A 17,298-nucleotide genomic window follows, 5' to 3' on the forward strand; every position below is an offset into this window, starting at 1 on the left:
GGGGGTAGGGACAGAGAGCCTGGGGGGGCAAGCAGGGAAGAGTTGAAGGTGCTTGCCCTCAGCAGTAGCATGGTGTGTGCGTGTGTGTGTGTGTGTGTGTGCTCATGTTCACAGAATAACATTGAGTTAGCAAGAGCTCTATGTAATTGATAATAGCAAAGAGCATTTTAATGGGAAGAAAGACGGAGAGGGGCCTCTGGCACTACCAGATACCGAAACAGAGCATGAAGCCACAAGGTCAAAGTGCTTTCTTCTGTAGGAATGGAGAGTTCAGAGGCAGACTCAGAATGACAGGTTTCCAGGGGTAGAGGTTTGCAAGCAGCCTGATGAGAAAAGAGCATTCCTGACCTCATCCCCCAGCAGCCCGGGAGTCCAGGAGACAGTGCCTAGACCGGTAATCCCATCAGCCCCTGGGGAGCCAAGATCTGAAAGAACACATTCTCCTCCACAGGGGAGCTTGTTTCTGAATTACAGGAATATGCTGAAGCAAAAGGCTTCTTCATAGATGCACAGCCTAATAAAATGCTGACTGATTCTCTGGACAACATAAGGGGCCCTAACTTCATCAGAGTTCTCTCTTGCTGAAAAGTGAGTCAGTGAAAGAAGTACCCAGACCTACGGCAGAAGTTCAGCTTACCCGGGAAGTCAGATATATGTGTGTGCATATACATATGTATCTATATATCTATATCTATATCTATATCTATATCTATATCTATATCTATATATCTCTATCTATCTATATCTGTATCTATATAACTATAGATAGGTAATATCAAAATAACATACATTAAGATGTATGAAGATAATATATAAGATACATATATAAAGATACAATATATTAAATAATATATATTAACTACATATATTATGATATATATGGTAAATAGCAAAGCCATGGAAAATGTGGTAGCTTTTTCTACATAAAAACTAAAACTCTATCATAGCCAACTTCACACACTAACAAAGCAAAAAGAAGGCAGGAGAATTGGGAGAGCAATCTATGAAATGTTTGAGACAGGAGTATAATATTTTCTAAATGTAAGACATTTAAATATCAATGACAAATAACCACATCTAGAAAAACAGGCACCGGGCGCTCAGCCTCTGATCACAAAAGGAGAGTCAGTGATGCATATGAAACACTCGGCAGGTTACGTCCTCTGACCCAGCAAGGCCGACTCAAGATGTTTGTCCGAAGCAAGAATAAATTTAGTAAAGATGTGTGTCTAAAAATGTGCAAGTGTTTACTACAGCGTTATTTTTAGTAACAGGAATTGGAAACAGTCTCTATTCGTATCTTGGAGGACGAGTTCAACTCGCTGTGGTAAATGCAGAGAACGGAATGTCCCCGCCCTTCAGTGGGTGTGCAGGTCCACATTTAGACACGTGAGAGTCTGTGATATATGATGTGAAGCACCTTTTTCAGTGCCATTGAAATAAGACAACGCACGAAGCACCTGGACAGTGCTCCTACCTGGCCAGGAGCCCACGCCCAGCCTCTCACCTGGAGGTAGCATTGCAGGCTCAGGTGGCTGTGGCAGGCTCCCTTGGGTGCACCCTCTTCTTCCTCCTGTTTACAGCCTTCCCTGGCTGATGGTCTCAAGGCTTCAAGGACAGAAATACTTGCAGGAACATTTTCAGGACTCCTGACCTCGAGTATCAAGCCTGAGGAGTAGGAAGTTCTTTAGAAATTTGTTCTCAGTGACACCAGGAAACAGCAGACAGGCACGGAGGAGGGACAGGGGCTTGCTGATGACTTCTATCTCTTCCCCCCAGCCATCCGCTGACAGCTCATTCCTTTCTCCTCTAGAACTCACATGACTTTGATGCTTTTCCCTCTGCATTGTGGTTAGTTAGTGAGAAGAGAGCCCCGCCTCCACTGTAAGCAAAAGAATGTGGGCTTTGCAGAGACTTAAGTTCAAATCCCAGCCCACCTTGACTCATTGTGGAGCCTCCAGTGGCAGCACTTTCATGGCAGCACAGACCCTACAGAGCCAGGGTGGGCACCCAGGTAGGCAGACCCCACCCTGGGGTCCCCCTGCCAAGTGTGCCCCACCCTTGGTAGGACTCAGCAGGGACCTTTCTCTAGAGAATGAGAAATAAGCTGAAAACAAACTCGGGCTCTCTCCTAACTCAAACTCAAGCCTACGATTGGGCATGCGGAGTGTGAAATCTGACACATTTGGCTCATTGAAGTCACTTTACTAAGTTTCCCATTTGCTTACATCTCTGCAACCACTTTTTCCTCTCCTCCCACTCCTGAAGTCACACTCCCTGATCTCTAGGAACCTTTTCAAGTCTCCCTTCCTGTAATGTTTCTCTTCCTCCTGAGCACCAGCTCACCATTCTCTCCCTTCATCTCCTCCCAGAGGAACCATTCCACCACTTCAGTGCCCTGAACAGAAAGCTGAGATGTTCTCCAAGTTCCAAGTTGCACAACCATGGGCACGACTACGTAAACAGACATTCCTTTACCAACATCGATCAGATTTTAGATCTCTGCATAAACAAACTGGAACTCTTTATCTTCCTGCACTTATGAAAACCAGAAATTAAAATATCTGTTATCTTTTAACTGGAATGCTAAGATCCTCTGGCTCACAGATTACCATCCAGGTTGCATTTCATTCATGGAGGCTACAAAATCCATTTCCCTCCTGCTGAAGCCCACCCTTGACGTCATCTCTGAGTCACCTTTTTTAACCCCTCATATTCACTCACTACATACTGAAATGTGCAAGAAACTATTTTTAAAAGCAGCCTCTCCACCTGCATGCTCCCCATCCTGGTCCCCAAAGCACCCATGTGGGTCCAGAGAGGCGCCTGCTGGCTCCCCAGCACCTGCCCTTGGGTGCACTTTCCTAAGAATGACTTTCTGAGTGACGACGTTGGCAGGTGCTTTTCCGGTCACCTCACTCAGTCCTTAGACATAAACATCACAGGGAGTGACTACTGGATCCTACTACGTGCCTGACACTTCTCTGATGCTTTACATGTTTCATTCATTAACTTTTTAAAAACCTTAGACAATGGGAATGGCTCTCACATTTGAGGACATGGGGAGGGGTGCTGAGGAAGGAGGGTCTGCGCCTGATTGGGGGCTGTGCCTTCATGAGCGGGGGTGGGAATGGAGAGAGTCTCAGGATGCAGTTGGTGCAGGAGCAGCCATCACCCTGCAGAGCTGCAGAGGGGTGGGTGTGGTTTGAGGAAACTGAGTAGTTAAGCAATTTGCCCAATGTCCCCACAACATTTTGTAGCGAAATCAGGATTTGAACCCAGATGTTTGATGGTAGAGCCTACACTTTCACCTCAACAACTCACAGCAGCAAAGAAGCCAACTGAACTTAGGTGAACCCACGGTTTCTCAAACCAAGGTGGGCGGGGCGGAGTGCCAGGCAATGCCCCAGCGAAGGAAATTGGAAGGAGCTAACAAAACTACATATGCATGTGCCCTTGGACCCAGCAATTCTACTCCTAGGAGTTGTTTGTGAACATGGATTTCCACAAGTACAACTCAACATAGGAACAGGTTTTGAATAACGGTGGCACTATTTATAACAGCAAAACATGGGGAGCAGCTTAATACTCACCCATGAGAAGCTAGCTGAATAAACTGAGGTATATCCATGTAATGGGATACTAAAAAGAGGGAGGAAGAGCCCTCTGAACTCAGAGAGTGACTTCTGGGATATATTTTAAATTTATTTTAAAATTATATATTTAAAAAAGTATAGAAGAGTGTGTACAGCATGCTGCCCTTTCTATAAGAAAAAGATACTTTAAGAAAAAAGAAGTATAACTGTATCTATTTCCTTATTTTTGTAAGAAGTGATCTAGAAGAAGTAAATCATAAACCAATGACAACATTTGCATGTGGGGTTGGTGGGAAGTGGGTGGGGTGTACAGATAGGAATGGCACTTCTCTGAGCGTACCTCTTTATGTGATTTTGACTTGAGTTATGTACGTGTTTTATATAGTCAAAAGACAACATAAATAAAAGGATGAAAAAAATCAAACTAAAATTTACTACAAACAAAAACATTAACTATACACCAAGGATATAACCACACAGGGGGGAAAAAAAGAATCCCAGCCAATTTGGAACTCAGATCTCTGTAAACTTTAGTGCTAAGGCCATATTCTAAACACCAAAATAATTGCAAAAAGAAAAGAAAACAATATGCCAAAAAAAAAAAGCAATCTTGGACTTTACTTAGTAGTAAAGTAGGACCAGCTTGTTGGTTGTGGCCCTCGTCACTCATCTAGTGATTCTAAAACTATTCTGTGGGAGTTGTAGGGCAGAGGAAACAAGTAGATATGTTTACTCTGGTGTAGAGAACCAGGAGTCTCACTGTGAGGAAGATACACAAATACGGAGTGTGGAAAGGAGAAGAGGAACTCTGTGTTCCTGGGCTAATACTGACATTATCAGGGTGAACTTGTGGGGGCTACAAACGTGTTTCCTAGCTCTGCGCACTTTTGATGGGCCCAGAGCAGTGACAGCCCAGTAGGCACGCACACACCCACCCACCGCCCACCCCGGCTTGGTTTCTAGACCACATCCTCTAGCAAAGAACCCGGGCTCCTTGAGAAACTGCTGACTGTGGCTGGGACAAGGAAAAGGCAGGACCCCTCTCTAACTCTGTCTGGGCCCAAAGTAAAAAGTCCCTGTGCAAAGCACACCGAGCACCGACCCCGCTGCAGCTCAGCAGGTGTCGGCTGCTTCTGCACCAACTGCAACCTCGGCCTCTCTGCACCCCCACCTCCCTTCATGAAGACACTGCACCCAATCTGGAGCAGACTCTCCTTCCTCGACACCCCTCCCCAGCTCCTCACCAAGTTAAAGTCTACAACTAACAGCTCCGACAGCAGTGCCCTGCGCTTTACCATCGTGGGTGGGCAGCAAGTGTCAAACACCCAACTTTGTTGTACTCCCGGCTGTGTTTCTGGTCTTGAATGAGGGGTCAACACCCCCATCCCAGAACCCCTCCCCCACACATACACATGAGATAAACCATGTGTAAGTTTATGCTCTGAAACACTTTTTGATGATGATGGTGCTGGACCACGCTTCTGGAGCCTCTTCTGAGATTCATACAGCAGATGGCCTCTCACAACACATTCCACCTGGTGCCTTCCACCTCGCTCTGCTGGTCCCTCGTTCTCAAATCTCTGTTCTTTCTTATGCCACATTCCTAAATAACAAGCCTGTTCCATTCCTTCTTGGTTTCTCTACTTTGCACATTATCCTTTGCCCTCTTTTAGTATAGTGTCTCTTGTATATGTGAAAGGAAGGTCTGTTCAAACTCAGACCAGGCAAACAGTGATGGCGCGATTGTTCAGAAATGAGAGTGCACCTTCTCCTAAGCTATCTGACCCTCATCGGACACTCTGGGGATGGAGCCTCGTTCACAAAATACTGCACAGTCCATAGTAGATGAGGTGTCTTCTTTCACGAACGTCCACGTTACTTCCTTCTCCCACCCTCATGACTTTTTAAAGTTGACATTATTGGAGACATCATCATGATATGTAAATGCTGATCACTCCTTTTGTTGTTGTTGTTGTTAATTCTCACCCAAAGGTATTTTTTCCATTGATTTTTTTTAGAGAGAATGGAAAGGCAGAAGGGGGAGAGAAACATTGATATGAGAGAGACATATCAGTTGGTTGCCTCCCACACCCACTCTGACCAGGGCCAGGAATCAAACCTGCAACCCAGGTAATTGATCTTGACTGGGAATCAAACCTTTGGTGCCCAGGCCAATGCTCTAACTACTGAGAACACCTGCCATGGCTTTTCATCCCTTTCTTGAACAGGGTATTTTTGCTTTTGTTTTTGTTTTATTGCCACGTGCCATCCCGCCTCTTCTTAAACATGGGGCATTCTCTGGCCACGGTGTCCACACCATGAACACCAGGCTCGTGAATCCCCCTGCAAATATCCCAGCGTGGTTTTGCAGCAAGAACCACAGCTGGAAGGGCATGAGCCCTGCTGAGGATGAGGAATCATCCTGAAATCCACGCAGCTCACCACAGTATGTCTGGACAAAGGACTGATGCAGCCCTGAACTTGAGTCTACTTGAACTGTTAGTCTCAACCACGTGTCTTTGTTAGGTGGGGCCACTAAAGAGGAGCTGGGTTTGGGACCCTCACTGTTTAAGTAAATCTGGCACTAGATAAGACATGAATTCCCTCCTCATATTACCAACAGATGGGAGAAAAGAGCCTGCACCACTTTTATGTGGCTCTGTACACACAGGGTTACCTTAATTTTGGAGTGCTCGAAATATATCAGCAGCATTCTATATTTGATCACATGATGGACACAGAGACTTCTTTTACTTTAGCAACCACAGAATGAAGTTGGATTACTTCTCTGAGGCCGAAGATCTGAGGCCCTTGGAGAGGAGGTGGAGGCAAAGAATGAAGAAGGACCATTACTGAGTGTGCTCTAGTGCTGGCCATCACGAAGTGCACTCAGCTAGGCTGCAATTTTGACAAGGTCTGCTGGTGTGAGGGCAAAATTTTTGTCCACTGAAGATTTGAAAACATTTTAGAAGAGCTGATGAACATAAACTCCTTATAGTATAGTTTTATTCCTTTTCAACGTCAATCACTTCTCTCTTCATTAGTTCTTAATTCACATAAACCTCCATAAAAATCTACGGACAAGAAGACCCAAAAAATTCTCCAGAGTTTTTGGGGCTTCTGCAATCCTCATACATCCAGCTGTAACTGTCAATCACTGAGGTTGGATGATCACTGCCCATCAACTTAAGCAACTGGAGTTAAAGGGGAAAGATTGTAGTGCAGGAATGTGAAGAAAATCTGAATTCCTCTGGGAGAGGGCATCCCTTAGATCTTCAAGGACATGAGAAAGGGAAGCAGACAGTGGGAAAGAGCAGTAGGAATGAGACAATCGTTTGCAAGGAGACCTGGGGTCTTCCAAAGAGAGGCGATCACTGACGTCAGAGAAGGTGGTGATATGACATTTGGGGAAAGTACATAGAGGGAAAAAAGCTGAAGAATGTTGACAGTAAAACTAAACCGAAAATAACACCACATTTGAAAAGGGTCCTTCAAAGTTCAGAAGACAGATCTTAGGGTGGGTTCAAGTTCTCAGAAATGAGAACTAGTTCATAGCTGTGTGGAAGTAAAAGTGAAACATAAGCCCTTGTCACAAATGTTTTCAAGATAGCAACCATTCAATGATGGACAGTAAATAATAATATTTGTCTTCTATACAACAGAGAACCAACAAGGTATGCCAGATAAGATCTGTAGACTAATAATAAAAATTTAGGCGCCATGAAATGCTATTAGGGTTCCACAGGACACACACACACACACACACACACACACAAACAGATTTCAAATATCTGAAACGTCTCACCTAATAAATCAAGCAGAAGGAAGGAAATCAGTTTCCTGAGTGCTTGGGACCTACCTCTCTGATTATGGAATAGAACTAGATCAGCAGTCATTTCCTTTTTAACTTAGTAACTGTAATAACTTGACCTGTGCTCTTATCAGCAATGAGCAAAGGGGAGACAGACCTTTAACTTTCATCAGGCTGTAGAATAATAACACACATTCAGCTTTTTCAGAAAGTGAAGGTGGTGATCAAATGTTTGGCATCCGACTGTAAAATCAGTTTGAAGATCACTGTATAATCAGAAATGCCTTACTTGTGGAGCCAGTTGTCGAATTCAAACAGGAGTAGGCATCATGGCCCAGCATAAGGTGATGGGGTCCAAGTAAGGGCACCTGCAGAGGAGGGCAAGACTATTTTACACTAACAAATTTGTTAGTAGGGTAAATCTTATATTGTATGTTTTTATTGCACACACACAAAAAAACAGTTCTACTACTATCAGTTTCAGACTGCTGAATACTGTTATCATTCATTCATTTTGATTGCTGTATAATATTCCATTGTGTGAACTGCTTACCCATTGACTTTCCCACTGATGGATTCTGGAATGTTTCTAAATCTTCATTATTGTACAGGGCACTGCCATTAACACATTATACATATCTCTTGATGCTCACACTCAAGAGTAGTTTGGGAGTATGTACCTGGGAGTAAAACTGCTGGGTTATTATTTGTTAATGTACAACTCTAGGAAGTAATACCAAATTGTCTTTGCAACATGGTTGCAATTACACTTCCTTCAGCAATATGTAAAAAGCTCCTGTGGAACTGTATCCTCTCCAACACTTGTCAGACTTCTTACTTTTGTTAGTCTGATTGCAGCCTTAATTTCTATTTCCTTAAATGAAAACGATTTTGAAGATCTTCCTATATGGGTATTGGCCACATGAATTTCCTTTCCTTTGAAGTGCCTGCTCATAATTCTTGCCTATTTTTTCATTAAATTGCTTATGTTCTACTTATTGATTTGTATAAGTTCTTTACATGTTATTGATATTAATCCACTATCAATAGCATATAGTACAAATATTTTCCTCAGTTTATCACTTATCTTTTCAATTTCTTTATGGCTTTTTAAATAACAAAGTTATTTTATGTTAAAATGTGTCAATCTTGTCTATTATATTCAATGTTTATTTTTATCTTTTTGAAAAAAATCTTTTCTAGCCAAAGTCTAAAATATAGTAATATTGTCTATTAAGAGTGTTAATGTTTTGTCTTTGACATATCAGTCCTTAAATCATTTGGAATATATCATGTTGTGAAGGAATCCAACTTCATCCTTTCTTACGACTTACATTATTTCTTTTCTTATTAGTCAAATTATTGCTATTATGTCATGCCACTTCAGTCATCTATCAACTTCCATAAATGTTTTGCTTATCCCTGCAGACAGTTTTAATTACCACTATTTCATAGTAAGTTCTAAAGCCTGGTAAGGTAAATGCCCTCTTCCTGCTATTCCTCATCAAAAATATTCTGGACACCTCAGATGTTTATTCTTTTGTGTAGACTTCAGAATAATCTCATTAAATTCTACAGGGAATACCCTATTGAAATTTTGACTGGAAATGCATTAAATCTGCCCATCATTTTGGAAAAAAACTGGAAGTTAATACTGTAAAACAATAACCCTTTGGGTGTTCAGAGATGCATCAGGATGCCGAGAGCTCAGCGTACATAGATGGGCCTTCACTCTACTGTGACATCTGGGGCCTCCGCTGGGACGATGTAAAGACTGGGGTGACTAGCAGCTGGGTGCTGGGGTGACTAGCAGCTGGGAGCTGGATTCATCTGAAGGCTCATGCATACACACGGCCGGCGGTTGAAGCTGGCTGTCACCACAACACCATTCATGGCCTATGTGACTGCTTGACTTTCTCACACAACAGGAACTTGGTTCCCAAAGAACTGGAAGTTGTATTAGCTTTTATGGCCTCACCTTAAAATCACAAAGAACCTCTTTCTGGAGGGAAGAAGTATCCAAGTGACTTAGAAGAAAGTAGGTGGGAAAGGTGATATTGCTGTGGCCATCTCTGGAAAACACAACTTGTCACATGAGTCTTCCTGTGTACTCACCTGCTATCAATCTACCTTTTCAAGTCTCTTAAAATATGTTTTAAACATTTCTAAAATTCCCTATAGAGATAGGGCATATTTAGATTTACTACCGAGTATGTTACATTCTCCATTCTATTGTCAGTGACATCTTTTTTAGTTGCTTGTGATGTGCAGAAATGCAATTGTTTTTGAATCCAGCCACCTTATTAAACTCTTTTAAAAATAATTCATTTTAAATTGTTTTGACTTTTTAATGTAATTATCATCTGTAAATAATACTTTTATTTTTCCTTTCTAGTTTTAATTATTCTGGTCTATTTTTTTATCTCACTTCACTGAAAAATCTCAATATAAGTGGTAATAGCAGGCCTCCTTGTGGCATTCTTTAGTTGTAAGGGAATGAACAACTTCTATTTACCTATTTAGAATGATATTGCTCTATGTTTTTATACATAGCCCCCCAACTGGTTAAGCAATTCCATCTACTTCTAATTCACCAAGAGATTTAATAACTCATTATAGCCCAGCCAGCATGGTTCAGTGGTTGAGCGTCGACTTATGAACTAGGAGGTCATGGTTCGATTCCCGGTCAGGGCATATGCCCAGGTTGCGGGCTCAATCCCCAGTGTGGTGTGTGAGGAGGCAGCCAATCAATGATTCTCTCTCATCATTGATGTTTCTAGCCCTCTCCCTTCTTCTCTGAAATCAATAAAAATATATGTAAAAAAAAAAACTCATTATAGTCAAGTACTATTTCTGCATCTACATATAAGCATGTGTGTGTGTGTGTGTGTGTGTGTGTGTGTGTGTGTATGGCTAAGTGACCGACCATATGTACGTCCAACCAACCTGTACATATAGATGCGCACTGGCAATTTAAAAATAAACATTGACTTGTGCATACGTGATACATATAAAGTTCTTGCTGGTGCCAATTGTGCGCGTATGTTTCTTAAAGCTGAAATATTAACAGGATCTGCAGAAGGAGAGGTTGTTCTGATTCCAAGAATTGATTTGTCCCTGTCTGACACTGGCCTCCCATTTAAATTAATTCGAAGACAGTTTCCTGTGGTGCCAGCATTTGCAATGACTATTAATAAATCACAAGGACAAACTCTAGACAGAGTAGGAATATTCCTACCTAAACCCATTTTCGGACATGGTCAGTTATATGTTGCTTTCTCTCAAGTTTGAACAGCGTGTGACATTGAAGTCAAAGTTGTAAATACTTCATCACAAGGGAAATTAGTCAAGCACTCTGAAAGTGTTTTTACTCTTAATGTGGTATACAGGGAGATATTAGAATAAGTTTAATCACTTTATCAGTCATTGTTTTTATCAATGTTGTTTTTATGTTTTTGTTGTTTTTATATCGTTTTTCTTTTTATATCATGCTTTTGTTGTTTTTATATGTCTTTGTTGTTGTTATGTTATTGTTTGTTAATTTATATAACATTTTCATATACATTTTACTAATTTTCTTTCATCTCTGACACATCTATTATAGAGAAAGGGCAAATAGTGATATTAAAATATTTCTTCTAATTAATTTCCTTTCAATGTGCATGAATCCATGCACCTGGCCACTAGTATAAGATAAGCATATAGAATTTTTTTATACATTGTCCATTTGCTTGTTAATGTTTAGGATTTTTGCCTGTATTCATGAGAGAAATGGGCCTACACTTTTCCCTTCTCACAATGTCTTGGTTTGGTTTGGTGTCACAGTTATGCTGGCCTCATGGAATGAATTGGCACTCTTCCTCCTTTTCCTATAACTTCAAAGAGTTTGAATAAAATTGGGAATGTCCTTGGAATGTTAGAAGTTGCCTATAAAATCATGTCTTGTGTTTTCTTTGTGGAGAGATTATAATCACTACTTCAATTCCGTTAATAACTATAGGACTATTAAAGTTTATTACTTTTGAGGCCAATTCCAGTAAATGGTATTTTTCCAAGAATGTGCCCACTGCATTTATGCTTTCAAATTTGCAGGTACAGCATTGCTGAAATACTGTAGCAGTGTCTCTTTAATTCTCACTTTATCTGTTCTTATGTCCCTTCCTTACATTGATTACAGTGTTTGTGTCCTTTTGCTTTTCCAGTTGATCATTTTTGGTAGAAATTTGTCTATTGCTATTTTCCCCCAAAGAACCAATTTTTGCTTTGTTGATTTTCTGTCTTAATACCTTTGATTGCATTTCATCAACTTCTCTTTTTTATTATCCCTTCAACTTAATTTGGGTATATTCTATCATTTTTTTTAACTTCTTAAGATAAACACTTGTCTCTTAATTTTGAGGCCTTCTTCTTTTAAACAGATTTAAGGCAAAAATGTCTCTTGGGGATAAAAAATTGTGAAAGAACTTTCACTTTTGCTGCATCCCACAGGTCTCTATGCATTGAGTTTTCATTATCATTCAGTAAATTTCCACTGTGGTTACTGTTTTAACTTATGAGTTCTTGAGAAGGATGTTTTTTAATTTCCAAATATGCAAAAATACTTTGCCTTTTTTTGATTAAACTCTAACTTAATTATAATGTGGTACAAATTATTGGTGTATATGGACCTAGTCTTTGAAATGTATTGGAGCTTTCTAAACTGCCTAATACTTGGATCAATTGTAAATGTTTCGTGTGAATTGAGGGGAAAAGGTGATTTCTGATTCACATTTGCAAAATTCTGTATATATTCATTAGACCAGGGTTATTGTGTTATTCATATTTTCTATATCTTTTTTTTTTTTTTAGTTACTGCTTGACCTATCAAAAATCAAGAGTATGTGTTGAAAGCTACTCCTGTGATTTTAGATTTATTGGCTCATCCTTGGAGTTTTGCCACTTTTGGCTTCATACATTTTGAGGTTATTTGATTAGATGCATGTTATGTTTTAAATCGCCACATCGTCTTGGTGAGTTGAATCTTTGATCATTATAGTGAGTCTTTTCAGCTCTGGATAAGAAAAGCGTATGAAAGATGCAGTGATGCAATGGCAGACTCCATTCCTACTGCAGTGGCACCAACAGAATGAGCATTTTCCCCAATTTTCATGAAATCAAATTCCTAAGTTTGCTTTCGGCCTCTACCCCAGCCACCTCCTTTCATTCTTTGCAGTGTCACGTTTTGGAGTTGAAGTCTAAGTCTTCCAGTGCCTACTGCGGCTGAATGTGGGCACCAAGAAACAGGGGCCGGAAGGAGGCGGGCAGTTTATCCATTGTTTTGTGCTTTTCACACAGTATGGCTAATGGGAATGGCTTCTTCCACACTGACGGACTTGCAGCTTATCCGATTTTCACAATTTATGGTTCTAATTTCAAAAAGCTGATACCTATACTCTACTTCCCAAACAGGATATCTTGGGTTAGATTCCTAGTAAGAAATGGTTCTTGAAAGTTTAGATTAGTATATCTTTGTTTCATCTTCAAATCATACTTATTTTTTTCTCTACTGAACTAAAAAACATTCTAAGAATTTTAAAGTGTTTTTAAGCAGTGCTTTGGGCTTTCGTCCTTCATTTTTAGAACTTAACAAAAATCTATTCTCATAAAAACAAATACTTATGGTTGTGTATCTTTTGCAAAGTCAACATAGCTGTTAGTCAAATTTACACTATGAAATTCTGTAGCTTTTACTAATGAGGTATTTTCCATATTCATTCATTCATCCATCCATTCATTCACATAAACATAAATTGAGTACCTGCTTTGTGTAACATTGTGAGAGAGGCAGGGAGGTACAAGTTAAATATTAATGACAGAAGTCATGTCAAGCAGATGGTGGGAACAATGACTAAATGCAAATCAGCATAATACAAGGGGAAAAGGAATAAGTGATAGAAAAACTTAAAAAAGACCTAAACCAAACTAAAACTGCCGTGGAAACTCAAAGAAAATAGAATTTCCTCCCAGCTGGGCAAGCTGACACAGCCTCCTGGGAAAGGTGACATTTGAAGCTGGCCTTTGAAAACAGGCAGAAATGGAAATGTGAAGGTGGGTGGGGGAAAGTTCAACACTTAATTCACAGAGGGGAGAGAAAGGGCCTGGATAAGCAAGCTGGGGGGTGTGAGAAGGAAAAGGTGAGTTGAGAGTAACGTCCCAGCAAGTACATGTATCCTGTGCAACCTTTGTTCCTAATAATAGGGAGCCAGGCAAGGATTAACCACAAAGACAAACCAGAACAAGTTAAGTTTCAAGAAACCTTAAAAGCTCACAGTGTGATATAACCTTTCGTAACTAGACACCGCAGAATGGATTTGCTAAGACTTGGGTGTACTTGCTCCTAAACCATTTGTAACACTCAGCTTCGTGACCAGAATTATAAAACTTGGTTAAAGATTAATGACAAAAATGAGATGAAAAATAATTATTTTTATAAGAACTAAGCTGAATTCTTTTCAAAGAATTGGTAACAAGGAGTCACTTACAAATTGTTGAAATTTGCTCCAAATTACGTTGTGCTGCCCAGAAACTTCTGAACTTCTGAACTCAATCTGTCCTATCTCAAATCGATAATGTTTAAACACTACAAATTTACCTGCTTCTAGTTCATCATTTAACATATATTTTGTCTTCATTCTTCCAGCTTAAATAGCATCACCTGGCTTATTTTATTGATGATAGCAATCTGCTACAGTACATAGTAAGAAAAAATGTATTACTTTTTCTTGTTAACCATAACTCAACTAGAAAACTTTCTCCTAAATGAATGTGTATATTGTGTGTATACAGGTACACGTATGTACGTACGTACTCACACAACACACTCACACACACACACACACACACACACAGCAGCTTTTATTTTTCATTTCTTAGACACCATTTTTCTTTCTTCTTCTTTCTTTCAAATGTGTTCAGAACCTGCTGAAAGTCATTAATACTTGAACTGGCATGGATTTAAGTTCTGAGTTCACAAACCCCTATAAGTGAAGAGGTCTGTCACCATGTGCTTGACAGGACTTATTCCTGAGAGATTTTCAGTCTTGCTCTTCATGGTGTTTTGGGCTGAGCTGGAATATGAACACAGGCCTACATGACCATTAAATCTATTTCTTCCTTCATGATTACACAGTATTTCACAAGCTGAAAAGTAAAAAAAATATATATATATAACGTATTTATAAAACACAGGGGAAGGAATTAATATCACTAAACATCACAGAAAAAAGCTACTCACAAAATTACACACACTTACGTACAAATATTCCGTCACCAGTGTGAATGTTCTGGACAATATAAAGGTTTGAAAGATAAGGGTTTATACTGACAAAAGCTAAATTTCATGTAAAAATTAAAAATAAAGGAAATCAGAACACAATGTCTTCTTTCCATTCCCAAAAAGGTTATTCATGAGACTGATTAAGTTTGTAGGCAGCAATTATTAGTCAATTTTCAGTTTCTAGAAACATTTTATTAAATAATTGTTAAATAGGATTTTTACAAAGCAAATTGCATAGAAAAGGTAAAAAATTTTATGTCCCCAGCACTCTCTATGCTTTTTCCGTCATCTTCTGGTTGGCTGCTGCTCTTAACTACAGACCTGGTGGGAGGTGAAGGGACAGAGCTGGGCGCCACTCAGTGTCCGTCAGGAAAGAAGGTGTCACCCCGGGCAGAGGGCTTGCCTGTCCTCAGGCAATAGCTGTGCATACAGCTGGCTTCACGCTGTCCACCTGTCCAGCGGCTGTGGCTGCAGGGCAGAGTGCCTGGGTCCTCAGGGACAGGTCAGCTGCTGCAGGAGGTTTTCAAGACATTTCAAATAATAGGCATTCAGGGGGCTTTCTTCTGAGTCTGAAAAAGCTGAGAGAGAGAAATTAGAGTATGGAGGAACAAGCTGATAAACTTAGCACTACACCTGAGAGTGAACACACACATACACACACACACACACACAGACTTAAGAAATGATTCTGTGAGACAAAGTTCTATTTAACTCCTTGATGTACTTGGCATTAGGATATTTCACATTGTAAAAAAAAAAAAATGAACTTACAGAATTTATTTAAGTTTAATTAATGGTTTAACCAAAGAATGTAAACTGAAAACAGTGCACCTCCATAACGGATCCATTATCCACAAGCCCAAATGAATGCCTTGCCTTGTTCTTTCTATGTACCATCCCTCCTAACACCTAAACACTGACAGTAACTCAGTTACCCACGACCTCCAGAAGCTCATGGTCACAGCCAGAAACAAAAAAATCTAAAAGCCACTTATAAAAACTCAGACTATAACAACGTGGGAAAGACACAGTTCAGTGTCTGACCATAAAAGTGATCAAAGAACAATGCTCATTGAAAACTTGTATCACTTAAAATGAAAATGCACTTGAAAGGAAAGCCCGCCTCCTGTCCCATGGCATCACAGGGCCCAGCGGATATGGGCAATGGGTCTGTTTCTGGAAGACTAGCTCAACTCCTGAAGTCAGGTCAGTTTTCTGTTCAAGGTCAATTCTAATTGGGTCCAGTTCTTATCACCTAAGAACACACTTTAGTATAGTGGTGGGCACTGGCAATGTTTTGTACAAGGAAAAAATGTCTTGGAGAAAGATCACAGACGTGTTGTAAGAAGCCATTATATTTTATTATTTAAAAAATGTTACAAGGAAAAGCACGGACCAAATACCGGCATACTAATCAATGCGTCAACCAAAAAGTTCCTCAAACATTATTGTAAAACATCAGTGTAGAAAAAACTGCTTTTTTGCTGTGAACTGCCCAAATATTTCATTCATTATTCGCTTAATAGCTTCCAAGTTGAACTGCAATCTCTCATAATGAAACTTACTTTTCTTTGCTAAGGAATATGCTTCATCCACTCTTCTTTTTATTGATGAATTTTTCAAAGTCGTTTTTGCCTGGAAATAACATGGAACAAGCCATGAATTAGACTCGTTTCCATGTGTAGGGATCACGATACAATCGTTACTCTGCCATTCTGACCACAGTGGTAAGCAGGATATTATAAAATGTAGTAACGAAGCTACAGAATTAGATATTAGCACACACCATCACGGTGTCAGCAGACCCTTCCCTCGCTAACTCGATTCTTCTCTCCTGCCCCTTGTTCTTGCTTCCCTTCCCTTTCCCCTTCTCCCTAATCTCAATGCACTGTTTTAAACTACTTCATCTTAGTTTTAGTTATTTCACATTCCCTCACACCTCAGGTTTCAGATCAAGCATACCACATTTCCGGTCAACAAATATCCACAGTGACGACAGAGTGTCACATCCTGTGAGAAGACACATGGGTGAGAGGAACAGCAGCCGCCTCCGTCCCTGTGTGTGTGGACACCACCCAGCGGGAAGAACATGCAGACAAGGGACGGCCGCTGAGAAGCCCATGGGGATGGGTGTCTATGCTCACCCTGTCACCTGGCCACTATTTAATTGCTAGACACACATGGGCATTTCCCTCAGGAGTGAGATCTGTACTGAGAGAACAGGCACCAGTCCCCACCTGCCTGCCCCCCGGGACCTGCGCTGCAGCCTGAGGACTGAGCTCCTTCAAAACCCAGTGACTACAGGTACCTGAGATAGGGAGGTCCCACATTGGATAAAGCTTTGCTATTTGGTTTTATTTCAAGATGCATTTTTCCTTGTCCCTTCTTTTAGCAGAAATCATCTAGATTAACATTGCACCAATATGGCAAATCAACTTATACTAACGGAAAATTCACTCAAAAAAGAGACTCTTCTGAGATGAGAGAGCCCGCTGAAATGATTAGATGAGGAAGACCTGAGTGACGGTTTACTAATTGTACGAAGGATGCACAGGCCACAGGCTCCGAGCTCAGTC

The 17,298-nt window shown here is 40.5% G+C and overlaps 2 protein-coding genes across 2 annotated transcripts in view; both read right to left on the reverse strand.

Moving 5' to 3' along the window:
- Positions 1–1,755, reverse strand: part of CD226 (CD226 molecule) — a 56,346-nt gene extending 54,591 nt beyond the window's left edge. The window contains exon 1 of the mRNA XM_005861559.2: positions 1,508–1,755. Coding sequence (XP_005861621.2) covers positions 1,508–1,520 — 13 coding nt within the window. The 5' untranslated portion in view covers positions 1,521–1,755. The remainder of the gene's footprint in view (positions 1–1,507) is intronic.
- Positions 1,756–14,892: 13,137 nt separating this feature from the next.
- RTTN (rotatin) overlaps positions 14,893–17,298 on the reverse strand; it is a 115,330-nt gene continuing 112,924 nt past the window's right edge. The window contains exons 48-49 of the mRNA XM_014535892.1: positions 16,288–16,357; positions 14,893–15,300 (exon numbers count right to left, since the gene is read on the reverse strand). Coding sequence (XP_014391378.1) covers positions 15,215–15,300; positions 16,288–16,357 — 156 coding nt within the window. The 3' untranslated portion in view covers positions 14,893–15,214. The remainder of the gene's footprint in view (positions 15,301–16,287; positions 16,358–17,298) is intronic.

This window comes from Myotis brandtii, unplaced genomic scaffold (genome assembly GCF_000412655.1).
Source record: "Myotis brandtii unplaced genomic scaffold, ASM41265v1 scaffold154, whole genome shotgun sequence".
Taxonomy (NCBI): Eukaryota; Metazoa; Chordata; class Mammalia; order Chiroptera; family Vespertilionidae; genus Myotis; species Myotis brandtii.